At 49.4% G+C, this 26,844-nt stretch overlaps 8 protein-coding genes across 8 annotated transcripts; 4 read left to right on the forward strand and 4 right to left on the reverse strand.

Annotated features, from left to right (window-relative positions):
• Positions 1-4,546: 4,546 nt before the first annotated feature.
• Positions 4,547-5,027, forward strand: L3040_007296 (uncharacterized protein; the record flags this gene model as incomplete). Its single annotated transcript, XM_066156224.1, has 3 exons — positions 4,547-4,712; positions 4,767-4,845; positions 4,898-5,027. 3 exons carry the CDS (start codon positions 4,547-4,549, stop codon positions 5,025-5,027), a joined length of 375 nt encoding a protein of 124 aa, XP_066011026.1.
• Positions 5,028-7,685: 2,658 nt separating this feature from the next.
• Positions 7,686-9,675, reverse strand: L3040_007297 (uncharacterized protein; the record flags this gene model as incomplete). The annotated part of the gene is made up of 5 exons (XM_007288798.1): positions 7,686-7,918; positions 8,009-8,296; positions 8,362-8,729; positions 8,856-9,371; positions 9,491-9,675. The coding sequence occupies 5 exons, from the start codon at positions 9,673-9,675 to the stop codon at positions 7,686-7,688; spliced, it is 1,590 nt and encodes a 529-aa protein (XP_007288860.1).
• Positions 9,676-10,773: 1,098 nt separating this feature from the next.
• L3040_007298 (uncharacterized protein) lies at positions 10,774-12,342 on the reverse strand (the record flags this gene model as incomplete). The annotated part of the gene is made up of 1 exon (XM_007288799.1): positions 10,774-12,342. One exon carries the CDS (start codon positions 12,340-12,342, stop codon positions 10,774-10,776), a length of 1,569 nt encoding a protein of 522 aa, XP_007288861.1.
• A 1,273-nt stretch (positions 12,343-13,615) lies between these two features.
• On the reverse strand, positions 13,616-15,108 carry L3040_007299 (uncharacterized protein; the record flags this gene model as incomplete). Its single annotated transcript, XM_007288800.1, has 6 exons — positions 13,616-13,753; positions 13,863-14,203; positions 14,332-14,429; positions 14,513-14,557; positions 14,613-14,709; positions 14,835-15,108. 6 exons carry the CDS (start codon positions 15,106-15,108, stop codon positions 13,616-13,618), a joined length of 993 nt encoding a protein of 330 aa, XP_007288862.1.
• A 1,761-nt stretch (positions 15,109-16,869) lies between these two features.
• L3040_007300 (uncharacterized protein) lies at positions 16,870-17,328 on the forward strand (the record flags this gene model as incomplete). Its single annotated transcript, XM_007288801.1, has 1 exon — positions 16,870-17,328. One exon carries the CDS (start codon positions 16,870-16,872, stop codon positions 17,326-17,328), a length of 459 nt encoding a protein of 152 aa, XP_007288863.1.
• Positions 17,329-19,317: 1,989 nt separating this feature from the next.
• On the forward strand, positions 19,318-20,371 carry L3040_007301 (uncharacterized protein; the record flags this gene model as incomplete). Its single annotated transcript, XM_066156225.1, has 4 exons — positions 19,318-19,472; positions 19,544-19,982; positions 20,095-20,169; positions 20,282-20,371. 4 exons carry the CDS (start codon positions 19,318-19,320, stop codon positions 20,369-20,371), a joined length of 759 nt encoding a protein of 252 aa, XP_066011027.1.
• A 922-nt stretch (positions 20,372-21,293) lies between these two features.
• On the reverse strand, positions 21,294-22,025 carry L3040_007302 (uncharacterized protein; the record flags this gene model as incomplete). The annotated part of the gene is made up of 2 exons (XM_007288803.1): positions 21,294-21,629; positions 21,681-22,025. The coding sequence occupies 2 exons, from the start codon at positions 22,023-22,025 to the stop codon at positions 21,294-21,296; spliced, it is 681 nt and encodes a 226-aa protein (XP_007288865.1).
• A 1,737-nt stretch (positions 22,026-23,762) lies between these two features.
• On the forward strand, positions 23,763-26,130 carry L3040_007303 (uncharacterized protein; the record flags this gene model as incomplete). The annotated part of the gene is made up of 9 exons (XM_007288804.1): positions 23,763-23,867; positions 23,921-24,056; positions 24,106-24,327; positions 24,378-24,448; positions 24,497-24,568; positions 24,615-24,729; positions 24,784-24,970; positions 25,020-25,087; positions 25,145-26,130. 9 exons carry the CDS (start codon positions 23,763-23,765, stop codon positions 26,128-26,130), a joined length of 1,962 nt encoding a protein of 653 aa, XP_007288866.1.
• Between the last annotated feature and the right edge of the window lie 714 nt (positions 26,131-26,844).

Raw genomic sequence — 26,844 nt, forward strand, 5'->3', positions numbered from 1 at the left:
ATCGTCTTTTTTCGTTATAAAGCTAAAAAGGCTCGCGTTCGTAGCTTTAAATAAAGCCGGTGAGTTTGCAAAACGCTCTTTCGAAGGCGCAATACCGTGTGTTCGATCAATCGAATTAAGCCTTTCTTATCTTATCTCTTATATTCGTTCTTTTTTTATCGCAAATCCTTTTGGTCTTTTAAGTCGGTATACTCGTTAGGTATAGATCGTAATCGGCGTAATATTCGAAAAGTGTGACGACACGCCAGGTCTCTTGGGGTATCCTCACATGCGCCAAGCTACCTCCTTCCTTTTTCCTTACCTTGCATCTCCTTCGTATTCTTCGTATTCTCTCATTCCCCTCTTTTGACCCATGAACCATGGTTCACGAGTCCTTGGCGCTTCTACCTTCGTGTAAATAAAACCTCAGCTACCTTCGACCTCTACACTCGGTAGCTGTTGATTCTAAGTCATTACCTTAAGATCTTCCTGAGCTCCCATGTGCACCCCGCGCTCCCGTGAGTTCCGTCAGGTAATCGCTTACGGTCGTCACAAAAAGAAGGAGGGAGGTTCGGAACCGCCGGTGAAGGAAGATCTCTTCGAAGAGACGTCGCATATCGATGATTTAATTTCGGCTCTCCAAACTCTTTATCTCTCTCTCTACCGCAGGAGAGAAAGAGAAATAGAGCTGAAGATTCGTAGGGAGCACCTCGTACAAGTAAAGAATCGTAGCCCCCCTTAGACGTTCAATAGATGATAGAAATGGCTTTTATTTTCGCTATTGTTCGCATAACGATATATCAAACAACATTTAACAATTGTCCTCGCAAAAGTTCAACCGTTTTTTTTAAAAAAAAGTTGATTGCTTGATATGCCATCCGAAAGTGCACATGAATCATCTGATGCCATTCTATTGGATTTTTCGAATCGTGCGCACGCATAAAAGCATACGAAAGCGATAATAAGATTTACGACGATACGCACGGCGGGCACGGGGGTGTAGTGCAAGGAGCAGTGCCGACGCACTATTGATATTTGTTAGCGTGATTTAAGCGTAATTATTCGCTATCTGAAGGTGGACTGACTGCTCTGTCGCAATCTTCGGGATCACCTGAACGGCACTCAGTCTTAAGCGGGTCAGCAGAGACGACGCTAATCATAGCGAGGAGAGCAATATAAGAGAATCGCATCTTGAATGGCTTTAGATATGATAGATAACGAGGATATGAATGAAGATGTGAATTGTTGGATTGACTTGAAGTAAGGTGAGAAGACTGAGTAAAGCATCTACGGGATCTTTCTTTCTATTTATCTATTCCTAGGCCAAAGCACTTCTAGAAAAGGGGCTCGCAGCCTTGCCCCACCTTCGTATGAATCATTGTCAAAAGTATAATTTTGCAAGAGCTTCTACTAGGGCTTGAACCAATCAATTTGTAAGGATTCAGCTTTATAAAGTATCTTGAAGCAAGTATTCATTTAAGAGGCGGGAGAGTAACAGAATGAAACATCGTATTTACTTGTTACTTGTACGTATTATATTTATAATCAAGTATTACGTATGAAGGTATAGCGGTCAAGCGTTATAACCTTGGTTACCCCCGCAGCCACTTTTCTTGACTGACTACCTATTACACGTTTCACGTTGTAATTGGGCAGTTCTATTACTCCCCCCTCCCCCATAAATAAATGTCGAAAGTATAATTTCGCAAGAGATCTTACTAGGGCTTAAACCAATCAACTTATAAGCATTCAGCTTTGAAAAGTATCTTTAAGCCAGTATTTACGTAGTACGTAGTAGTTTCTACAATGGAGTTAACAGGGCTTTGAGCTATTAAGAAACCACCGCTCTATGACTTATGGGCCTAAACTGGGTCCGACATTTAAGAAGGGAGAGTATAAACACGAGATCGTACTAGTATGCAAAGTCGGAGGCGAGTAGTTGTTCGTATTTAGTAAATCTACTTTCCGCATCAATCACAGCTTGATAGCGAGCGGGCATGCTTTCAATTAGCGCTTCAAGGGGGGGAAAGTAAATTATAAAAAGATCATCGGTTTATACGTAGTACGTACTTACGCCTGCGACGTAGTGTTTAGGTCAGTTTTGAATCTGCATAATAGAGTTCACAGGGATTTGAGCCATTCAGAAACCACCGCTCTATGATTTATGAGCCTAAACTGGGTCCGACATTTATTTATGGGGGGGGGGGGAGAGTAAGCCTGCACCGGCGTAAAGGTGGAAGTTCGATTTTGCAGGCCCGATAACTTGATCGTAAACTCGCCCCATTGGAGCTGTTGCAAATAGACCTAGACCCACCCCGATCATGATAATGTTGGTATTGTAGGATGTGTGTGACGCAAGTTGAATACGTATCCAGTCTGAGTGATTGTGTTCTCTTGGTTTTGCAAGCCTATCACTAAGTGAAATCGTGGCTACTTATATAGCTCCTGAATACAAACAGAGTAGCAAATGGAATAGTCAGGCCACTTGACCGAATTGACCGCTAACATCGCTTAGCCCTAACCGTTCGCCAACAAGGCAAGCTGTCGGCTGCTCTCTGTGATGGAACCAACAGGTAACATGCCTTTACCTATCGATTAGAGTTGGTTGCAACATAAAGGCTGGGGGTACGGAGGCTGGGGGTACGCAAGCTGACCACGGAATGGGCGGAGGAGAGAGTTTTGTTATTAATTTAAAGCCTACATGGTTCAGTCTTGACGCTGATTTTGTACCGATTCCAGGAGTTGATAACACCAGGAGTTTTGCATTGTAAATATAAATTTTTGGAAATCTGAATGTATTGACATGTCGGTGCCGGGTGTAAGAGTCCTCGGCCATTAAAGATTGCGCTGTTTCGCGCTCGTTTTGATGGCCGAGGCCTTCATGTCAAGTGCCTCAAATGCCTCAGGCCATCAGACACATGAAAGGGACAGGCCGGGTGGAGGAAGGGTGACCCAGGCGATTAATTGTATGGGCCGCGTGAAACAAAAATTCACTACGCAATACGTTCGTACAGGGGCGTTTAGTTTTCCAGGCATGGGAAATCTTTGGCCGCAAGTCCGCAGATGAGTAATCGTTAATCCTTGAAACCGTTTATTTTTATTTTATTAGACTTTAATCGTCGGCTCGCTTGGGTGGATCTCCTTACATCCTTTCAGTCTTAGTCGGCGTAAGCGATTGCGGATCGGAAGCGAATGCGGATTTTTCTACCTTACGATCAATTTTTGTATATAAAATATAATTTATAGTATCACCTTTTGATTTATAACCGCATAATTCGATTGTAATTTATAATTAATTATGAGCCGAAAACACATTCAGTAAGGATTTTCTAATACAAAAGCTACGCTTGATTCAATAGTCTTAATGCTATGAATCTCGAATCAGCTATAAAACAAGAACGAATCGCTAATAAGCTTTTTTTTAAAAAAAAATAGAGACGCTAAGTATCGTAAAGAAATCGGTCCACGCAAAGCTAAGGCGCGAGGGTAAATAAACTATGCGAGAACGATTTGCGGCAAGGTTGATTATTAAAGACGACGATTTGATACTTATTCCAATTCTCGATTCGAAAGAGATTTAGTAGTTGCAATAACCTTTTAAGCGTTAGGATTTGCGGCCTCGTAAGAAAAGTATTCCTCGACCAACTCTCTTTTAATTTAAACCTTTTCTCGATGATGATAATTTAATAATTACAACCGATATCATTGAAAACCCTTCTTTATAGCAAAACTTCTTTTTCTTGATATTAATATTAATATCGATAGCGATAGCTTTAATTCTGATAATAATAAAGATTTAAACGATCCATTGCGTAAAGTGGAAGACGAATCAAATTCTACTGAAAGTAATAATCGATAATCAGATATTTCATCGGATATTACGATTTTTGATTTTTTTTAGAGGAAATTATACTCGTAGATATAAATAGTAACTACTATAATATAAAAAAAAAAAATCTAATATATATGAAAAATCCGCATTCGCTTCCGATCCGTAATCGCTTACGCCGACTGAGACTGAAAGAATGTAAGGAGACCTACCCAAGCGAGCCGACGATTAGGCGGTATGGTTGATTCTAATATTAGGATAACTCAATAGGTTATCCTGGCTTTGAAGCTTCTCTAACCGTGCGCCAATACTTAAGGCAAGCTGTCGGCTCCTCTCAGCCAGCCTACCTCACGTATTGGCCCAAGGTAATTGAGGGGTGGATTACGGAATTTTGCTAGCTTTTGAACATCACGAAGCTCAAATGTGCTGTTCACAAAAATTTATTGCCGGCCTTACCCTCCTAAATTTTTTATAAATACCCTACCAAAACCGTACTGACGGCATAATTTCACCCGGTATCTGTAACGGTGGACAGAGAAATAATATATTAATATATCCACTTCTCTGTCAAATACGACGTAGCCAAGAGACAAGTCGAAGTCCATAATAGCAGCAAGCCTATAGAACAGTATTTATATCTCTTCAAAGTCTTTTATATTTGCACGTCATTCTATCTTCATCTCAAGCATCCAGTCTCAAGCACAAGTATCTATTCTTCATTACCAATCTACCAACAAGATGTTCATCAACGCCATCGTCGCCGCAGCGATTCTTGCAGCCTCTACCGTAACAGCAGCACCTTCTGCCTCTATCGTTGCTAGACAAGGGAAAGGAACCATCCAGTTGTGCCGCGATGCTGGTTATGTCGATTGCTACGATATGACTTACGACCCAAACCAATGCAGTAAGATCCCCTCTCCCTCTTACCTTCTCAAAGTCGAAGCTTACAAGGTTAAAGCCAACAATGACAAAATTGACCGATTCAACGATTCCATCACCTCTCTCGGCTTGAAAAAGAACACGTGCACGTTCTATGCGTAAGCACTGATCTGTTCTTCTCATCCAGGCTCCAACCGCTAACTGAGATAGTGATCCCGACTGCAACGGCGCATCCTTCAGCAGTGGCGAAGATGTTCCAGACATTTCAAAAGTACTCACCGTTACTGCTCTTCTCGATAATAAGATCTCCTCTTTCCAGTGCGGTGATCTGCCAGCATAGGATTAGGAACCATCTCCCGAAGATTAGCTTGTTTGACTCGGTCGGGTGGTTACTCAAGAATTTCAGCACTTCCGGACTGGTTTCGATTGGACTCGCGGCTGGGACTCGATTGTACTTTATGATATAAACGTTTTGTTCTGATCAGGAACCGACTTCCCTTTCATGCTATTGTCTCCCTGATACCAGCGATGCGTTACTCTATCTGTGAATTGTCATGCGGCCTCTCTATTAGCTCGCGGCTCCCTTGTAGATGACCAGCGATCTGTGGGAAGCCCTCATGCTACTTCATCATTCAGCCATTCCACTAACAGATCAAAGTCCTCGCGGATTAAATTAGATTTGCGCTGGCAGAAGTTTGCGAGTCAACGAGACGAAAAGCTGCGGGTTGCGGAAGTTTTTGAGCCAGCCGTGTCTATAATTATCCATACATAGCGTATTCTAGAAGATAAGCTACTTCGAAACAGATTCTGACTCGCAAAACTTTGGGCAAAGAGAATTGCAAGGCCTTTAACTGTGTTCCAAGAGGGATTTCCAGGCTGAAACGAGGGTCTACGGATAGTACGGAGTAGTCGTGGTTCTTGCGGACTTGACAGCTCCACTTGCCAAAGTCTGTTAAAAATAGTTTCCGCTGCATAAACCCGCTCACAGCCCGCAGTCTTTTCAACCTGTCGTGCAACCTCTCTGCTAAGGTATTTCAATGGGACGCAATTTCCGAGTTGACCTCAGTCAGCATCAATCTTCTTGGACGAAACCTCTATCAAACCTTGGACTCTCGCGGCTACTCTGCCATCCTGATCCAAGAACCAAGCTTCTTTCTCTGCCGATACTTCTCGATCTGCAAGACGCTGAACAGAGAAGTCTGATCTTTGGCAGCGCTATTGGATGAGGGGAAGAGAACCCCTTCTTTCGCCAGCCAGACTCTAGAGAAAATCTTGGTCAGCGAGCCGAGTTGGCAGGTCCTACTCCGTAGGGTCCAAACGGGACGCAGGATTCTACTCCGCAGAACGAAGGGGAAAGAATAACCATCACCGACGAAGGGTTGCAGGTCGATATCGATATCGAGGCCATCCATCCATTCTTGGGCAGTATCGGGCAAGATTGCTTTCAAACTTATAGTACCGTACTTTCTCTCCTCTCGCAAAGAATCACACCCGGCACTCGATGCAAACGGCGTTGTGGCAGAAATATATCACATCACATCACCTCACATCACATCAGAAAGCTAGCCTAGCTAATCGAGTCGGTCGGTCGGTATCCGAGAAAGCTGGACCAGAACAGATCGATCCACGTCTCGCCAAACCAACCAACCAAGACCCCAAGGCAAGACGCACGAGAAGCGCACGAGAAGAGCACAAAACTGCCCCCTTCCCCCGGATCCAGGATCAAAACATAGCGAGCTTTTCGCAATCCGCCAGCCACGCTGTGGAGCTCGATACCAACCAACAGTCAAACCTCAACGGCCCCTTTCCCTTCTTTTCCCTTTCTTTTTTGCCTATCGCAGCCCGGCTTCAAAGTATGGTTTGACTTGTGACTTGCCCATCTCGATACAACACGCTTTGGTAAGTTACACACGAGGCCCTCCTAGTCAACCCTCCCCCATCTTCAGCATCTTCAACATCTCCAATTCTTGCACACCAACACCAACACCAATACCAAACACCGAACGATTCCATGGCTCCAATCCCCATCCATCACCAACTCTCATTCTTAAACCCACTAACCAACCAACCACACTATCTATCGCTCGCTCGCTCGCTGCCTCTCAGTCTCTCTATTTCCCTATCCCCCCCCCTTTTCCCCCCAATTCTCACACCTGCCTGCCTGCCTTGAGCAGAGCCAGCAAAAAAAAAAAGCCGAGCCGAGCCGAGCCCCCTAAACGATAACAAACGATGAATAAAAGACAGAAAAGAGAAAGATCAGAGGCCAAGAAGAAAACAACAGAGGACCCTCGAAAGTCTCCTATTTCATCAAACAAACAGATAAATGTCTAGAAGGTAATAAGCAGGCAAGCGAGCGAGCGCTAGCAAGCGCAAGGGAGGTGGAGGGTGGGGGGGTTTCTGTTGTTGATGTTAGTGTTGGTATTGGTGTCAGTGTCTATTACGGAGGTAGTTCAAAGCTTTTCTTTGCTCTCTCTCGAGGAGGAGAAAAAAAAAGGAAAATTGAAAATACATGCATGCATATACTAGCTGCGATCAATATCGATATCTATTTCAGTAAGAATCATATTCTGCGATCGGGAGCTACTTCGTTGGGTGTGAGTTATTTGAATGTTAGACGCAAGTGAGAGGAGGACTGCAAGCTAAGTAGCTGGCTAGCCTTGCGATGTTGATCGTACATACATATACATACATGCCCTCCACCCCCCCCACCCAAAAAACCCCCCGATATCATTATATCTGCCATGTTGAATTTCAATCAAATAATGTTCGGATTATTTCCCAAGCTTCTCTGAATAGAGAGCTTTTCCTTCCTTCCTTCCTTTCTTTCTTCCCCTTCCCTTCTCCCTTTCTCTCATGCCAACTGGATGGATTACGCAACCAAAGAGCTCGTTCCTGTTATCATACAGCCCTTCTCTCGCTGGCTGCATCGGAACTCCCCCCTCCCCCTTCCCTTCCCCCTTACGCCTCTACTCTAGCAAGAGCAAGAACAAGAGCAAGTCTATATGGCAGCATGCCCATGCGTCTCAAACGGCAGCCCAAACGCCATCACGCCCACCACAACCCACATGCCAGCGCTGACATAGATAGGCGCAGACGTGAAGCCCGTATGCGTCGCGATCAGACTCGCACACAGGCCACCGAGCCGCAGAAGCGTCGACGCCGTGCCCGTCCCGGTGCCGCGATGGGGCCCCGGGAAGGATTCGGGCGTGAAGGCGTACATGATTGCGTAGACTCAATTTATCAGCGAGTTAGTAAAGAGCAACGCAGGGTAGTCGGTCAGTCAACCAGAGGGAAGGGAGGGGAGGGGGGGAGGTTTCTCACCAAAGTTCGCAAGCAGAGCCGTGACGCTTGAGAACGCCAGGTCGGAAGTTGGCGAGTCCACGCCGACGTAGGCGAAGAGGAAGATCCCCGTGACGATGGCAGACGCGCCCATCATCCAGCGTCTTCCGAGCCTGGTGTTCACCAGGAACCCGGCGGCGAGCGGGCCGATGACTCCGACCGAAGACGTGATGCAGTAGTTGCGGTAGGTGAGGTAGAGCGACGATTCTTGGGTGAATCTCTGGGCGAGGTACGATGGGAGGAAGTTGAAGTAGAGGGGGTACGCGATTCCTATAGGATACGGACGGGGTCAGCGGACCGAGTCGCATGTCAGCCACAAGCGAGACGTCACGTACCGATCGTCAGCCAGATGAGCCAGATCAGGCTCGTGTGGAGGCCGAGTTTCTTGTTCGCGAAAAGCTTGGAGTACTCGACGCCTTTGAAGTCCTTGAAGTTGTCCTGCATGATCTCCATCCGGGTCAGGCCTTCCTTGACTTCGTGATGGACGGCAATGCCGAGCTGGGCGTCAATTTTCTGCAGCATGTCCAGCGTGAGTGTCTCGGGCTTCCCGTTTCGCCTGGCGACGTAGTTCACTGCATCAACGGCCTCGGCATCGCGACCTTTCGAGAGCAGGAACCGGGGGCTCTCGGGCATCTTGAAGATGACGCTGCGGATGAAACCGAATGCCAGCGCCACAGCACCCAAGGTGATGAGGAGGTATCGCCTAGGGGTCACTGGTCAGCTTGTTGACGGAGGAGGTATCGGATGAGAGAAGGGGGGAGGGGGGGGGAGAGGGAGAGACAGAGAGAGAGAGAGAGAGAGAGAGAGAGAGAGAGAGGAGAAAACCAACCATCCCATGTTATCTGCCCGCTTACACGTTTCCCAAGTGCTTCCTGCGGCGCAACTAAAGTTGGCTTGGTACACCCAGCCCAGGAGGCTGACAATGACCTGTCCAAAGTTCCACCAGGCGCTCATGGCCGTGAGCAGCCACTGGTGACTCCCGGGCACGAATTCCAGGAAGATGAGACTGTCGACGGGCACGTTACCTCCCGCCGCCGTACCGATCACGGCCCAGATGGCGCTGAAGGCGATGAAGTTCTGGGTCCCGGCCGCGGCACACGCGAAGATGCCGCCGGTGAGCAAGGTGATGTTGAAGGCCGGCTTGCGCCCGATGAAGTCGGCCGAGACGCCCCAGAAGAAGGCCCCGAGGATCAGGCCGACGTAGTACGCAACCGAGGAGTACGCGACTCGGGTGATGTCGTCGAACTCGAGCTGGATCAGGGGCTGCACGGTGCCGATGCCCTGCGACCAGAAGTTGTCGGTGGTCCAGCCGAACCCGGTCACGACGAAGAGCTCCCACTGGTATCTGCAAATGCGTGTATATATATATATGATCAGTCAGCTGATCATGATGCAAGTCCTGGATCCCGAGATCTGAGCTTCTGAGTTTCCGAGTTCTGAGTTCGGAGTTCGTTTCCCACCTACCTTCCCATTCCAATGTCCTCCATACACCGGCTGACCAGTTCGGACTTGATCCGGTAGGAGTCGCTGATGGAGCCGCCATAGAATTCACGATTGGCGACATCCTCAATCTTCTCGAAGCTGTCTGATCTGCCATCTACGGCTATGGGGGGTGCAGCTTGGATGGTGTCTTTCGTGGGTTCCTCCATGATGGATGGTCGTGGGTAGGTCGTACGGTGAAAGTGCTCTTCAGTGACAACAAGCGCGCGATAACATTTCCGGGCAGAGGTTCCATATCTGCTTTTCAACAATCATACCTCCACTACCGGTAGTGCATACATCTGTGTCGGTAGCCGACATTTGGCTTTCTTGGATGCAGGCAAGAGGCTTCTAATCCGGTGACCCGCAGGATGGACAGGATGGGACAGGATGGATAGGATGGACAGGATGGACAAGTAGCACACCGACTCTTAGCTCTCCTAAATAAGCATCGACACAGATGCAAGATACTCGGCTCTGAAGTCTCATAAGTCGGCATCAGAACTCAGAAAGCCCTGTTGATGAAGCATAGAGCCAACCAGATCAGGAGGATGCAGAGAGAACTGGAGCAGAACAAAAGCATATAAGGCGCTAAATGCAGGTTCTGCTGCCAAGATGGCGGTGCGTGGTTCAGGCATGCGCGGACTCTACTTGTTGTACAGTACAGTACCGGTACCTACACTGTACGCTTTTTTGTAAGAAGCTCCGTCCAAAGTCAAATTTGGGGAAATTTGAAGGCTGAGGAGGTTGATGTGTATCTATAGAAAGGGAGAGGGAGAGAGGGAGAGAGGGAGAGAGGGAGAGAGGGAGAGAAAGAGAGTCATCATGTACCTACCGTCGCGTTCAAACTTCCTCCTCAAAGCCATACACAAAGACCTACCGGCCGGGGTATGAGATATTGGTATTGGTAAGTAAGATATACATGCCCGACACGCCAGACTCGTTCCGAGCCCGTCGATCCAGCTATAAGATGGCAAAAATACCAGACGGGCCAGCCAGCCCAGCCAGCCCAGCCAGCCCGGCCCAGCCAGGCTCAGCTAATTCTGCGCACGGCTGGCGGCCCGAGAAAGAAACGCCTGCAGATGAACAGTACAACCCACGTACGTGGTGGGTGGGTATCAAGCAATCAGTGCAAATGCAATCAATCCAATGCTCCCTCCACTGGTCCCGAATATTTCAATTTATACAGCAGCCAACCAGGCTCCCGTTCCGTCTCCCACAGAGACAAGCGGACACTCGGCGAGGGAAGAATGTTTGTGGACATCGATTTATACGATCCCATGGCAAGCATCCAATGCCCCCTCGACCGCCCTCTCCAGCCCTTCAACCCTTTCCTTCAGCCCCTTGTTTTCCGCCCTCATCAAGCCCACCGCGTCCCATGCCACGCTTGCATCTTGCCCCCGGCAGTTGACGCATCCCTCCTCGCCCATGCCGATGCCATCCCAGATGCCATCCCAGAAATTTCCCTTCGACTGATCTCTCACTTCTTCCAAGGGCGATTGTCCCATTCCACCATAGACCTTCTGAAAGGCGCTTTTCGGCCTCTGTATCGCTGGCCGTGCCACCTCCCTCCCCGGATTCATCACCACCCTTGCAACCGAGGCCTCCATGATCTCCGGCGTACTCGACGAGGTATCGACCACCGAAACAGAGGACATGGTAAGTGTAGGACTGCGGCTTCGAGAGAAGACCGAATTCGCAGACTCGGCATCACTTTCCCCTTCGCCTTCAAGACTACTCTCCCCTTCACTGCGTCGGTTGCGTGTTCGGCGACAGATACCCAGGTCTTCGCCTGTCGAGTCGAGGCTGAGATGTTTCCCCCTCCTCCCAGCAACATGCCTGGCGGCTTTCTCCTCCGCGTGTGCCTGCTTCTCCGCAGCAAGCTCGGTAGCAAGTTCGCGGATGGCAGAGTCTTTTAACGAGACCTGGTGTGCCATATCCTCCAGCTGGCTCTTCAAGCTGCGGGCTCTCGTCTCCGCTTCCGCCATTTCTTCGCTCATAGCAGATTTCTCGACAGAAAGTTCGTGGAGGGAGATGGTGCGCAGCTTATACGCCGTTTGTAGCTTCAGCAATAGTCCTTCTGCATTCATCAACAAGTTTTTGAAAGCCGCTGGGGAGAAGGGATCATTGGCATTGGGTTCCCCTCCTGGAAAGAGAGCTGTTGTGACATTGAGAGTGAGGAATTCGTCGTCGTTGAGCGCAGCGGGCATCTGCACCGTATGTTGCTGTTTGGTAGGCGATCTGGCGGTGAAAAAGTTAAACATGCCGCCTCCAATGGTGTTTTTCCTTCCCAAAGGTTTGATTCCGATTTTGGGTGTATTTCGTGTAGGGCTGCTCGAGAGAGAGGGAGGTGACGGAAGGTCGGATTCCATGGCCGAAGACCCCGAGAACCATGAGCTCAGTCCTCCACGGCCTTGATCCGCGACCTTGCTCATGCCCTCCTTGCCGCCCGTGAAATTCGCCATGATTTCTCCCTCGATATCGAGCTTGATCGCTCCTTTCCTCTCTGGGCTCCTCGAAAAGGCGGCAGGTAGCAGATCCGTCAGTGATCTCTTGTGCGTCCTGTATGTTCTGGAATTCACTCCGAGATGCGTTGGGGGAGAAGGAAATTGGAAGGAAGCAGGTGGGTAGGCAGGAGTCGAATCGTGCAGATGCTGGTTTTGTGCAGACGCCGTGTCCTTGTTCTCTTCCGCAGTCTCAGCGCCGTAGTAGTCCTCGGCCCATATCTCCCGACTGGAACTCCGGCTGTTACAATCCTCGTCGTCCCTTGCCGTCACGACACAATGCTCTGGACTGCTGAATTGTGAAATATGTTTGGTGAAGGATGGAGAGGGCATTGGCACAGCTGAGGGCGATGAACGCTATGACTACTTGGTGCCCCCTTCACATAAATTGGACGACCCGCCTAGAAATTGGAATTAATAATTCAAGGGACGTGCTAGTGGATCGTGTCGTGGATTGAGTTATGCAAAGTGCTGGAGTCCGGGGAACGTCGCAAGTATTTACGACGGCGACGCAATGGTAGAATCGGAGGATCAGCTCGTGCCGAATGCTGGTGCTTGACTGTCTATCTTTGTTTGTTTTCTGTCTTTCTGTTTGTTTGTTTGTTTGTTTGGTTGGTTGGTTGGTTGGTTGGTTGGTTGGTTGGTTGATGAGTTGGTTTCGGGATATCTCTCGCCGCCCCGACGGGATTAGGTTCGATGTAGCTGCTTGGCAACGGCCTTATTTATACCGGTACCAATAGTAAAGTTGGTAGCAAGCTGTGAAGCTGACGATGTTGATGGCGGCTTGATGGCGGCTTGATGGATCGAGGACCTTGGATCAGAACGGGAGAGACCGCGAGTGCACCTTCCTATCGATTGCACAGGTCCAACGCGGAGTCTCGACAGAGTAACAAGGTAATAGACGCAGTTAGTATGTAATTATCAGGAACGAGTTTGGTGGTTTCTCAAGTGATCATTCATGTAGTATGAAGTACAACAAAGTTTGGACGATCGATCCCGAGAACCCGGGCTTTATGATATGCAGACGCAGCAAAAGTTGCGAGGTTGGGATGGTCGTCTAGGAATGTGTGTGTTAGGCGAGGGCTGGGAAATCTCATAGCTAAGCTGGGCTGGGCTGGCTGTCCGGAAGGCGTCAGGGAAAGAAAATGTTCGGACGAATGTTTCTGTTCTTCTGATTTGATGTTTGGTAGGTACCTAAGTAGCACAGACGCGGTGCTAGAATATTCCGGACTATACTATACTATCAATACTATAATCGCTAGGGCATTTGAAGCATCCCATGTCATCCTATGGCCTCAAGCGCTTCGGCTACGAATCGTTTAATATGACAAGTTGATCGTGGATGCGCTGGAATTCAATTTGAAACCCAGAATCGACACATTTACTTTATTAAATAATAGATGAACCTTCTATTAAAGTCGTGCTTGTGCGATACCTCCCCGGAAATCATATCCCCATGTGGGAAGGGTAAGGGAAGGGCCGTCCAGGCGATTACAGACATCCTGAAAAAGACTGCAAAAATCATATATACCAGAGAACCGGAATCGGACCAAAAAAAAACCGACCACGTCGCAAGGAGACACGTGAGATCAGTCGCTAGCGGGGTTCACTGGTGATACACTTTGACTGAATTGACACTCCAGTAGGCCGGCGCAAAAGCTCCCGGGTTGGCGCCCACAAAGTTCTGACAAGTCCCCTTGGCGGCACAGCTGCTGGTGCCCCAGACGTCGGCAGATCCCGCCCACTACCATCCAGACAAAATCACCATCAGCTTGAGTTCGTTCCCAGTTCTCCCCTCTCTCTATCACGGTCACGGTCACAAGAGCCAGAGGACCAGAGGGGGCAAGACTTACGTCACCGCAGAACGTCGTATCAAAGATGATGTTCTGGTTCGCAAAGTGCGCATCAATGTCGCACCCGCTCCCGCCGTTGAAGGCCACGACGGGCGTGCCCCATTTTCCGGTCGCGGGCGCCCCGCTCACGATGTCACTGGGGATGGCACCGCGCGGGAAGAACCATACATAGATGCCGGAGGACTCCCACTGCATGGCGTAGACGCCGCCGCCATTGCGGTTGAACGCGCTACCGTAGGCGTTCGGCGTCGTGGTCGTGGCACCGCAGCCGTTGTAGCCCGAATTGGAGTTGCAGTCGGTGTTTATCAAGCTGGTGCCTGCTTGGGAGCCGGCGGTGTTGACTATGAGGTTGACCGTTATTAGCAGGGTATCGATTCGATAAATGGATGGACATGGACATGAACTTATAGGGTGTCATTCCCTCAGGGGACTGTGAGTAGTGAGAAATAGATGACTGTGTAGTACTTACTGGAACATCCAGGAGTAGTGTGCAAAGTAATCTGATTTGTCCCACCCAGGTTTACACCTTCGATGACATCGATCTCGCCGCTCGCGGGCCAGTTTGGACTATCAAATGGTCATTTATTTACTATTCTTCAGAATCCGAGGATGTCGACAAGGGACAAGTCTGGACTGGTAGCACAACGTACCCAAAAAGCCAGAATGCAGGCCACACGCCACAAATGCTGTCTGGCCTTAAGCGAAGAAGTTAGAACAGACCTCGCTTGGAATTCCGAGGATGAGGCTTACATGTGCGCAATATCGGCAATGAATAGCCCATGGTTATACGCCTTGTTGCTAGAGACTCGCACGGATGCACGGCCTCTCGGGGGGTCCTTAGTCGTGTCTGAATAACAGGGGACTCAGCAATTGCTATAAAGAGAATACTTGGAGAAGGCTGGGCAAGTTTCCAGACTCCAGGAGATCCTAAAGTCTACAAAGATAAGTAGCATGTTCTTTCCTAGTACGTACGGTCAACTCCCATATAAATTTGTCCGTTATTGGTGTTGATCAAGCCAGAAGCAGTAGCTGAGGCTGCGTCCTTGTAGTCTACGAACCCGTGCGTCGGATCAGTGCCGGTAAAGAGTGAGAAGCTGCTGAAGAAATTTGCACTGGTGTACGAGTCCATTAGGTGGTACGAAGCTGCAGCGAGCCTGTGATAAGTGCCTGTCAGGTTCGTTGCCACTGCTGTTGTTGTTGCTGCGTAGCCGAGGAGGCTCAAGCCAAGAAATTTGGTGAATTGCATGGTGCCGGATCGTAATTTGTGTTATTCACAGATGCTCGAAAACAACTAAAAGTATAGAAAACCACCCACAGCAGTATGTACAGCAAGAATCTCAAGCAAAGGAGTGACTGAGCAGTGCCGATATAGGACAAGGTATCAGCTCCATGACCGGCGGCACGACTTATATATCATTGGAAAGAAACTCGATTGATCAGGAGGGGTTTAGTAATGAAAATACCCCTCGCAATGCCACCTGACAGTTACTTCGAACGAGTTGGCACCGAGGAAACTCTCTTGGTCAGCCAGTGGCCGGACTGAGATAGAAAGCACCTTGGGCGTCGACTGAATGCGGCGTTCGAGGACATGATTGGCAGTCTGGCGGGTTGCTCATATCAGAAGCTACCTCTTGGGGGTCCGGTATCAGAGAGATCTAGAAGATCTAGACCCAGCAGATCGGAGATGGACCCCTAAAGCAGGAAATGCGATACATATGTGATAGCGGCGTGTTGTTTAAGATGAAGTACTTTGAACTCCGCGAATCGAGAGGAGAGAAGGGGTTGTGGAAGCTTAGATCACTTGTTCCGTGCTGCTGCATCTAATGCAAGCCATGCTTATGGGTACAAGGGTACTTTGGCAAGACAAGCTGATGGTTGGGTAGCTCGCTCGGTACAAAAGACCAGATGAATATAAATCAAAATCGACAAAAGAGTAGGAGAAGCATGCTTCTTTCCCCTACCTTCTATCTCATAATCATACTATTCAAAACTCAGATCACGTCCTTCTATCCAAAAAATAAAAATAAAGTAGAAAATAAAGTACAAAAAAGTATAAATAAAGTAGCAAAATAAAGTATAAAAAAAAGTATGAAAAAAGTATAAAGAAAAGTTGCAACCGCAAGACAAAAAGGACCAGATATAGATCATGAGATGCAAAGAACATTGGATCGTAAAGTAATGCTAAAGTGATGCTAAGGTAATGCCAGAAAGGGGTTCGACCGCCTTGGCCTCGCTAATCACAAGGCGTTCTTCGATCATCTGTAAAGTTCGAGGATCACGATGTACCATCACCTGCAAGAGCTTCAAGTCTCCTGGAAGGTGATAGGGCCGAGTGAAGACCGAGTCGAGTCTGTCGCGGCCCCTGACACCGGACGCGGGGCCGAGGCGTTAACGTACCGGGCTTCTTTCCTGTTCCTGGCTATCATGCCTGACTGACTGAGCGATACTTCCAATCGCCCCGACTCAACTCTGCAAATTACCCTACCTGTGTGAGATTCGGATAATTCAGGGGGGGGGGGGGGGGGGGGGGTTCCATGAGCATTCAGACTTGATTAGACGGCTGCTCAGACACGTAGTAGTATGTAGCAAAACAAAAACCTCGAGCTCGAAAAATTCCCAGAAACTTCGAGGCAGTACGTTGTCGGAAGAAGCAATAAATATGATGTAGAAAATGTTGATTTCGAGCACCGGACAGGCAGCATATTCTGTTTCAATTCGGGACGTTGCTGTGCTGTGTTGTGTTAATCCGTTGAGAAGGAGGATACAGAAGAGAAAAGGGAAAATGAAGGAGACCCTCTCGCTGAGTGCTGGCTGATTAAGCTGTGCCAAGTGTGCCAAGTGTGCCAAGTGTATCAAGAAGCTTATGACCCTTTTCTCCTCGAGCTGCTTCTCGGCTCAGTACACCCACAGTTTTATATATATGTAGATATATACATATATACTATCACATATACTGTTCTCACTTCAAAACTCCCACATCTTGGTACGAACCGATATTCCATCGGCCATGTCAACAGACAACAAACCCCGTGCCTTCAACCCCCCAGGCGTCCCTCTCCCACCCCCAACCTACAGCCACGTGTGCATCACGCCTCTGATCCCGGGGTCCGTTGACCTCGTCACCCTCGCCGGCCTCACAGGTTTCGTCCCGTCCGACGCAAGCTCTCAGACCACCATCGCCCTCCAGGCGCCCATCGCCTACAGCAAAATCAAAAAGTGTCTTGCGTCCGCCGGCGCTACCCCACGGGATGTCGTGCAGGTGAAGCATTACATCGTCAAGGAGACGGGAGATCCGGAGGTCGACAAGCTGGATGTGGTGGATCGGGGTTGGGGAGAGGCGTGGATCAAGTTTATGGACGAGGAGGCTGCGGGGCATAAGCCTCCCGACACGGTTGTGGGAGTCGCGAGTCTGGCCGTCACGGGGTTGTTGTATGAGTGTGAGGTTTGGGCTATCGTGAGGAAGTGAGGAATTGGCGTGAGATGGCTATCAGGGGGTAGGAAGAGAGCGATTGGTACTATCCCCCCCCATGAATAAGTGTCGGACCCAGTTTAGCTCCATAAATCGTAGAGCGGTGATTTCTGAATGGCTTAAAGCCCTGTCAACTCCATTGCACAGACTGAATACTGGCTCAAAGATACTTTTCAAGGCTGAATGAATTTTTATACTACAGTACAACGGTAAGTTGATCGGTTTAAGATCTGGTAAGATCCCTTGCAAAATTATACTTTCGATCGATATGTATTCATGGGGGAAGAGAGTAGAAGAGCGGATGGTGTGTTGAGTTCGAAACCGTTATTACCAAATCTCGGCAAAGCAACGCCGGCAAGGGCTTCGAAGGAGGAAGAAGAAGACAGCATCAGGAAGAACATCTAGGCGGCGCTGCGGTCATAGATGATGGTACTTTGTTTACGACGAGTTCATTGCTGGTTCCAACTGCTGGAAACGTCGTTGGCTAACCCAATTTCTCACAATTGTCAAGTGACTAAGATACCGCTGAGACCTACCCATATCAAGGCTGCATTTAACCCCCCCCCCCCCCAAATTGCTACAGCCTGAGGGTGCCTCAAAGTTTAAATTTCAACTTCAAACCCCCTGGTTACCCTACCCTCAAGGGTGTAACAATTATGCCTACGACGTAGTAGTAATCATCTACTACGTAGCAACTCAAAGAACACGCGCCTCTACCCAGCAGACAGGCGGACCCAAGATTGGCCATTACCGATAACTGACCGAGTTCTATGGCTATACACTCCCTATGCTTATTCGTTCTTATCATGACATGTTCCAACTGCTTTGCGGTGACTACGATCATCAATATTTACCCTCCTTTAGCCAAGCGAGACAATGTCGTCAAAGTAAGCTCACCGGGCCGCACACCCCCTAAATCCATTCCCCCATTACCTCCTCACATGAGCTCAGATCTCCCTTCTCGAGGTTAAGAAAAACCTAAGCAAATCACCATTCACTCAGTCGAAACGCCTGGCGGACCTATAAAGAAAGGAAAAATTATCCCGAGCAACAACCACCACAAGCGACCCATCATCATCGCGAGCCCCCCCTTTTCCCGCTCTTTCTCAAATCCAGATACCGCTCAACTTGAAGAGTGTTACCGTCTAGCATATACATAGCCCCCCACCCCCCTGGCGCGGCTGAATATGCCTCTAATTTTTTTTCTTGAAATGAATGAATGCCGCTCGCCACGGTCCGGCACCCGCGGGTATCTCGAAAGCACATCCTCCGCGTTCCTCCGCCTTCCCGATTCGGCCACGGAGTATCTATCAGCGCGTTCTTATATTTTTTTCCGACATGGGTTTATGTGAATAGGGGTATTGATTTTTGAGAGAGGTGGAATCGCGGGAATGGGATTTTTGGGGCATCGCGAGGTGTGCTATGTAGATTTTAGAAGCCGGGGGGAGGGTGGAGCAGGACTGGGAGAGGAGGAGATAGGAGAGGAGGGGATGAGATGAGTTGGGTATATGCAAGCAAGGCCTGTGGATGTTGGAATGGATGTGTAGCTTGATAAGGTCGTATTAGGAATCATGGGGATGGGGATTGCTTGGAGACGAGAATTAGCATGCTGCTGCCGCTGCTTGTTGGTGATGGGTGGGATGTGATGTTGCGTGGATAGAGATATATGAAGCAGGCGCCGCTCCTCCCATCGGTCAGTTTATTTTGTTTCCACTCATCTTAGGATCCTGTTTCCGGATTATTCAGAAAGCTTCGTCTTTTCTGTCGGTCGCTCATCATGAGGTCGCTTACTGCTCTCATCGCCTGCTTTTGGGTATTGGCAAGCCAAACGTCCGCACATTGTACGCATCAATCGCTCTCTAGACGCCCGTTGGGGTTATCTTTTTTAAGTAGTATTTCGTAGCTGACAGCTCAGATATCTTCAACCAGTTCTCTTCGGCAGGCATCAAGTACCCAGTGTATCAATATATCCGGCAAAACACGAACATGAACTCGCCTGTGATAGACTTGACGTCCACCGACCTGCGCTGTAACCAAGGAGGTGTTACCGGCGGAAACACCCAGACCATTACCATCGCAGCTGGCTCCTCGTTCACGTTCACGAGTGATACTGCCGTATACCACAACGGTCCTCTGTCGATGTACCATCCCTCATTCCCCTCCCCTGCGAATTTTCACGCGTAAGGATCCAGCTGACGGGAACGGGAACCAGATACATGGCCAAAGCCACAAGCACCGCCGCCGCCTTCGACGGGGCCGGGAGCGTCTGGTTCAAAATCCTCGACCTGGGCCCGACCTTCTCGAACGGCGCAGCCACTTGGCCCTTGGCCCAGGACTACAGCTACACCGTCCCCACAGCCCTGCCCAGCGGCGACTACCTCCTCCGCATCCAGCAGCTGGCAATCCACAACCCGTACCCGGCAGGCATCCCGCAATTCTACGTCGAATGCGCGCAGGTGACCGTCACCGGGGGCGGCAGCGGGGCTCCAGGTCCCCTTGAGTCGATCCCGGGCTTCATCAAGGGCGATGAGCCAGGCTATACGGCTAATATCTACGCGAACTTTAGCAACTACACTGTTCCTGGGCCGGAGGTCTGGAGTGGACAGAACGCTGGTGGTGGGGGTGTATCGGTTACGACGAAGAAGCCTGTAGTGAGTCCCGTCGATCGTTTTCGTCTCGTCGTCTGTCTCGTCGAGATAGCTGGTAGAGACAGAGAGAGAAAGGAGTTGTGAAGTCAGTCTTAACTGATGATCATCGCGCTAGGCGACAACGCTGACAACATCCGCCAAGCCAACGAGCACAACGGCAACGGGTGCGCTGGCATCGCATTACGCGCAGGTATGTAATGTAATCCGTGTGTCTGGTTTTTTGCCCCCATAATCTGGTGTTTTCGTGTTATCTACCACTCCCGAACAATTGTTAATCGAGGCAACGACTGATTGAGTCCTAGTGCGGTGGACAGGATTGGACTGGGCCGAAGGCTTGCGTCAGCCCGTATGTATGTACTTTCAACAACGCCTACTTCTCGCAGTGTCTTTGAAAGCCGAGACGCTAGTAGGTAGGAGAAGCGAGGCGAAGAAAAGAGGGGGATGGGGAGTTGTTATTCGGATGTCGATTGATTGATTGATTGATCGATGGCGGTCAGAAAAGAAGAAAGAAAACGTTGCGGTCTTGATCGAGTTCGAGTTCGAAGAACGACTCCTCACTGTATATACCGTACAGGATAAGTGCATTATCTTTCTCTTTCGGTTCTCCAATTGCAGAGCAGTTCTTTTTTTTTTTCTTCTTCCAAGAAGTAAGGTTCGCGCGGAGGGTGTCAGCAGAGGATCATCTGATGCATTTTCCGATATTGAGGACTCAGGTTGAAAAAAACGTAGATTTTCTTGCGAGAGTTTGGAATCAGCGCATTGTACATCTGTGCATCTCATATCTGGATGGAATTCGCTGTAGGAAACCTATCAAGAACGCTATCATTCTCTTTGGCCAAACTCAAGCACGAATATTCGAAAACGCAGTGATATGAAAAGATGGCGTGGAGCTTTGCAGAGAGCGGAATAAAGCAACACTAGACAGTTCTGAGTATTCAAGTTGTCTCTGAGATGTTTGCGAGGATAAGAAAAGGACACTTGCCGCGGAAACTAGAGCCCGGGATCGATTCCCTATTGTAGTAACGGGAGAGATACTGAAATATTATGAATCGAAGTCTGAGCCATATGAGTCGTCAGGAGCCCCTTAGTTTCCTTCGGTTCCCTCTAACTGCCCTTATACTGACAACACTCCCATTATTCCATATTTACCCCGCACTCAGATGCCCGATACCAGCATAAGCTTTCAGCATAATTAACCGAACAAAAACAAAAACATACTTCTAAGATACCCATGCCCACAAGTGCTTCTGCTCGTACGCGTATCTTTCCTCGTCGGCCCCGTAGCATCCAGTGGTGTAGCAAGCTGTAAGCTCTTCAAGACGTAGCGGGACTTTCCATGCGCTCGTGCTGGACACTCTCCTTCTTCGCAGCAAGCGCACCCCATGCCGCAGTCCCAAGTACGAACACTTGCAGCGGGATCATCATAACGGTAAGATATAATGCGACTTTGCTCTGCTTGCACAGCGAGCTCCAGTGTGGCTGCACATGCATGTCAATCGAAGACCATTGGCAAGACCAACTTTGGAGCGAGAAGGTCGTGTTCGAGGCATTGACGCCGTAGAAGAAGGAGGTAGCGATCAGGGATGCGATGAGGGATATGGTGGGTGCAAGGTAGGAGACGGATGTTGAAATAATGTGGATGTTCTTGATCTAACATCAAATTAGCGACTGCCAGTACTGATATGGAGAAGGTAGACGCACAGCAGGGACTTGAGTAGCAACCAGGAACGCAATGCTGGAGAGCATGATGATGTTTCCGCAAGTGACCAGGGCGACAGTCGGCCTGAGATCAAAGTTTGTAGGCCATAGTGATAGGTGGAACTCCGAGCCGAGAGTGGTCTTGTTATATACACGGAGGGTGTCTCCTGCTGTACCCACAACAACGATGGAGGAGAGGAGAGCAAGCACAGTCAGACCCAGTCCAACAGATTTGACGAGTCGGGCAGAGTCAGCCTTGTGCTGTCTCTCAAAAGTAGGGGGCTCGTATTCGCTGGTGTCAAACTGAAGCTCGGGCTTCTTCTCTGGTTTGGAGGATGTCATAGACATGGTAAAGAATGTTCAGAGATCAGGTGGTGCCCAGAGAAAGGTGTCTTAAGGAAGGACTGGATATTGCGGATGGGACTGGATCAACCGTGCAATGATAGTGCTCTACTGCAAGAACAAAAACGAGAGGAAACGAAACATACAAGTACTTCGTACTTAGTACTTTGTACTTGGCTTGTGTAGACGCTGACCATAGACATAAATAGGAAAGAAGCGTCCATACTACGGGGGGAGATGATAGCCGAGACTCCTAGATTAAGATTGTGCTGCAGGAGACATCGTTGCCGCTTCCCCGTCAGATATATTTCTCCTTCGCGCCCTTCGCGGGCTTGGAGCTCCAGATAGCGATGCGCGTATGCGCCTTGTCATCCGGTAGCAGATCGGAGGGGAAGATCAGTTGGGATCGGTTGGGCATGGTCGAGGTTGGGGAGTCCTCGCTTAGGATTGTGACGGCGGTTTGACTGGTGAGTTATTTTTGGAGGGCGCTTCGTTGCATGGGATCACGGCGGCTACAGTATGAAATTCTGAGCACTGTACAGAGCTTAGAAGAGGAGTGCATGTCGATCGATGCTCGCTTTAGGATTTCTGCATGTCGGTCTAGGCATAGTCACAACATTGTTTTCACAACGAGCAAGCGAATGAGAATACCTCGAGTCGGCTGTCGATACCACGTGACAGAGGATATCAGCCAGCTGAAGAATGCGCGAAGATGGCATATTGCGAAAAGAAAAGCAGCTCAATACATGGTGCAAAGACGTTTATTTTTCTAGACTGGTGAAATCCAGCAGAGCTTGACGCTTCCAACATAGTTCCCGTGATGTGGCTGACATTACTTCACGTGTATCATCATCCTTCCCTCCCTACATCATCATCATCATCACTACAGCATTCCTCGTTACAGTCCCGCCACTTCGGGTCGCACGGAACAAGCTCTCGGGATATGGGAAGATGCTGCACAGTAGGAAGCATCTGAGAGGCGCCTTCGTTTGAGGGTTTCCACGCGAGCAGACAGACGGGCCGTCCCAACAACACGCAAGCTCGAACGACGGCCACGACAGCTCGCACACGGTCTCGGGCGGTTACGCGCAAGTGGGATCCTCATGCGTTCACTGTATTTTTCTCTTCATCCTCTTCCATATATCCGCTTCAGATCTGGTTCTTTTCTTTGTATTCGTCCTTCTGTTTTCAGTCGCGAATCGTACTCGGACCTCGAACTTTCTCATGCTGCGAGCATGGGCACTATCTAGAGGTAGTCTTGGTAGAAGTCGCCATCAACCCGGGATGAATATCACTACCAGCGGAAGCTAGGCTCAAGCTCAGGTCCTCCCTCTATGTCAACTAGGAGCTCTCGGACCGCCCGCTAGCATCTAGCAGCCGAATTTCTAAATCGCCTCTCATCTTCTATATTCCGTCCCAAGACATGTAAAGTCTTGATTATGAACAGTTCATCTTAGTTCCTCCTTTCGTTGTTTCCGCCGATCCTATATGCCCAATCCATTGGTTTTTCGGAAGCAGCCTATTGCCTGAAGATGTATCTTTCTTACTCTGATCGGCAATCGCGTTTTCTGTCGTTTGTCTGTGCAGACGCGGAGTTCACAGCCAGAGCTTGGATGCCATGTGTTTTCGGGCTTGCGCCCAAGACTAGACCACTGCGCATCTAGTCGAGATATAGGTGCGGTGCACCCCCGCTCAATCCACCTGTTGTGTATTGTCCCAGGCTACTGTTCTTAACCCCCCGCGATGCATCTCCTGCGAGCCATTTGTCTTCTGCCTTTACTGGTAGAGGTGCTGGTCGCTGCCAATGCGGACATCGTTGCGATTCTCCAAGAGCTACCTCAGTGTGCAGTACGTCCAAAACCTCGAAATCTCGGCTGGTAGCATGGCTCACACGAAAGCAGGTCAAATGCATCGCCCAGCGCGTGGAGATGAATATCACGATTCTACCCGATCCAACCGTAACGTGCCGCAATGAGACTCTACAGGTGACTATTGCCTCTTGTGTTCTAGGTACATGCGACTTCGAAGAGCAACAGCGTATAGTTGACATCTTGCTTGTAATATGGACTCGAGCTGACATAGGCAGAGGTCATACTATTGAACAAACTACTGTGCAAAGGTATTGCTCCAGAAAGCCGAGCCTGGCAAATTGCTATTGTTGGTCTGGTATGCGGCTCGGTTGCTTTGATTGCTGTCAGCCTACGGTGCTATTGTCGACATGCGATTAATAGGAGACTTGGCTTCGATGATTGGCTTGCCGTTGGGGCGGGGGCTCTATTGATCTCCTATACCACACTTCAAATATACAGTGAGAAGGCTATTTCCTGTGACAAGAGCCTCGTACGCTAAAATCTTCAGACGGTCTTGTGAATGGATACGGAAGGCATTTCTGGGACGTCGATCAGTCCAAGATGGTGGAGCTGCTGAAGGTAACTATAACCCCACCAACATTCATCAGTTTCGTCTGACAATTACAGATTTTCTGGATCGCCGAAATCATTTTCATCTCAGCTTTGGCTTTTGTTAAATCCTCCATTCTCGTGTTCTACGTAAGATAAATTGCCCTCCCAACGGCATCTCATTGATCAGAGTTAGTTGCGAGTATTCACGCCGCGATGGTTTTGCATACTTGATATTATCACTTTAATCGCAGTCGTCCTGTCGTGGCTGGGCACCACGTTCGCCACTATCTTCCAATGCAGTCCCATGAGTACGATTTCATTGAAACTCGATATGAGAAACGCTTACTAATTTGACTTCGCAGCTGCCATCTGGGACCGGGCAGTTCCTTCGAAGTGTATTGACGTCAATTCTCTCTCCTACGCCACCGGTTCAATTTCCGTTGTCCTGAATCTGATCATCCTGATCTTACCGATCCCGTTACTCTTTCGGCTCCGTATGGGCCTCAAAAAGAAATTAAGTCTGTTGTTGATGTTTGGCCTCGGAAGCCTGTGAGTCCAATCTTCGAGGATAAGGTGCAAGAGCTAAACTATCTGGCAGGGCCTGCATTACGAGTGGCATCAGACTCAAGTACTTGATAGCCTTTGCAACGTCGAAAGACCCGTCGTGTATGTTTTCTCCCTCTTTCCAGTCCTATATCGAAACTAAGCCCTGGCGTCTGACAGATCTTCCACTTACGGGAGATAACGCCGTGCCAGCGATTTGGAGCTTCGTCGAACTATGCGTCGCCTTGATCTGCGCCTGTCTGCCAGCGATGCGAGCACTTTTGTCTCGCTGGTTCCCCTCGATTTTCGACCTGACTGCACCTCCCAGCACCAATATCAAACCAATTTCAAGCTCGGCATCCAAGATCCCTTTCGAAATCTCTACAGAATCAGGTCTAGATCTTAAATTTATCGAAAAGGCCCCCCCGTCATATTACACCAAGGGGGCCGCCATCGTATCAGACGAAAACTTTCTATTTCACACCCCCTCTTCTGAAGTACTCCCTAATCGACTATCGAGCCATTTCCAAGCACAGCTCCCAATGCAGGGTAGGAGAGGCTCCGGAATATGGCCTCGACGCTTCCCTCCCGTCTTTTCCCAACTTTCACAGCCCTTCTCTCACGCCCGGAGCGGGTCCTCAGATACCATACCGGCTCATCTCGCACGCCCCAGCACGCCACAATTGTCCACTGCCCGTCATTCCGGGGCAGATTCCCAAGTCAGAATGTGGAACAGCCCCACCTGTGACCACGAAGGCAATTCTGACGAAGTCGTCGAGGTGGACAGTAGGCGTGTTCCAAGTCCTCGGATAGCATCCGATTACCGTGTCAGTATCGCAGAGAGCGAGACCAGTGTTTGGGCATTGGAAGGGCCGAGGCTCAGTGATCAGTTTTATGGAGGTGCAATCGATATCGAAGGGTGGCTTGATCGTAATGTGCACACGGCTCGACGGGCGTCTATCTCGGAGGATGATTCGCCGAGGCACAGTCAACAGCTACAGTTTGCGGAGGAGGGGATGGTGATGAGGCCTGTGAGCGTGTCGTTGCCGACGAAGCAGAGGGGTGGAAGGGTCTTTGCAAAGCGTACGAGTGCGTCGTCAGGACCGGAGCTATTGCCCCCCGTTCCGCAGGGTCTGGGTAGCTGCGATGACTTGAACAGATTCTGAAAGAGACCGACCGGGCCTTTGGCTGAAAGCAGGGAAGCGTCTCTTTCCTCTCAATATCCGCTGGTGGGTCTATACAAGCTGCGCCTGTAGTAGTCGAGAAGCGAGAGAGAGACTCATGGGGGTTCAGCGGAGCTCTCATCTGTGGAGCAGAGCTGGACACTTGACCCAGACGTCGGTGGTGAAAGCTACAGAGCTATCTTCTTACTTTCTAAGCTACATCCCGTTCCGAGTAATGATGATGAATTATAATACTCGCGCAACGTCATTGTTGAAATATCAAACCTGATCATTCTGATGCTAAATCTTTCGCTGGGCAAGTATTCTGCAACTGCTTTGTCCACAACCTCTGAAATACTGCAGCGCCAGTCCTTCCCTCGATTTAGCTAAAGCCTCGCAACGTAACGTAACCGAGCCGATCACGAAGAGGAAACGGACTCCAGGGCTCGCTTACCTCCCCCCCCCCCCCCCCCCCCTTCCTACATATTCACCTCAACACCCTCCCCTCTCCTCTTTCCCCCTTCCAGAACCAACCCGCTCGACCCCCCCGCCTACTCCCCATTCCCCCCTTCCATTTCCTCCTGCCGCGCCAAGACAAGCCACCCAAACAAACCGAAACCGAAACTCGCAAGCGCAAAATAGGATCCTACCTAGGTACTCCATCTCGGCATCAGTAAATCTCACCATCCCTAATCTCACCATCGGGCTAGGAGTCAG

This window comes from Drepanopeziza brunnea (assembly GCF_022702325.1).
Source record: "Drepanopeziza brunnea f. sp. 'multigermtubi' strain 214-2 chromosome Unknown ctg12, whole genome shotgun sequence".
NCBI classification, from domain to species: domain Eukaryota; kingdom Fungi; phylum Ascomycota; class Leotiomycetes; order Helotiales; family Drepanopezizaceae; genus Drepanopeziza; species Drepanopeziza brunnea.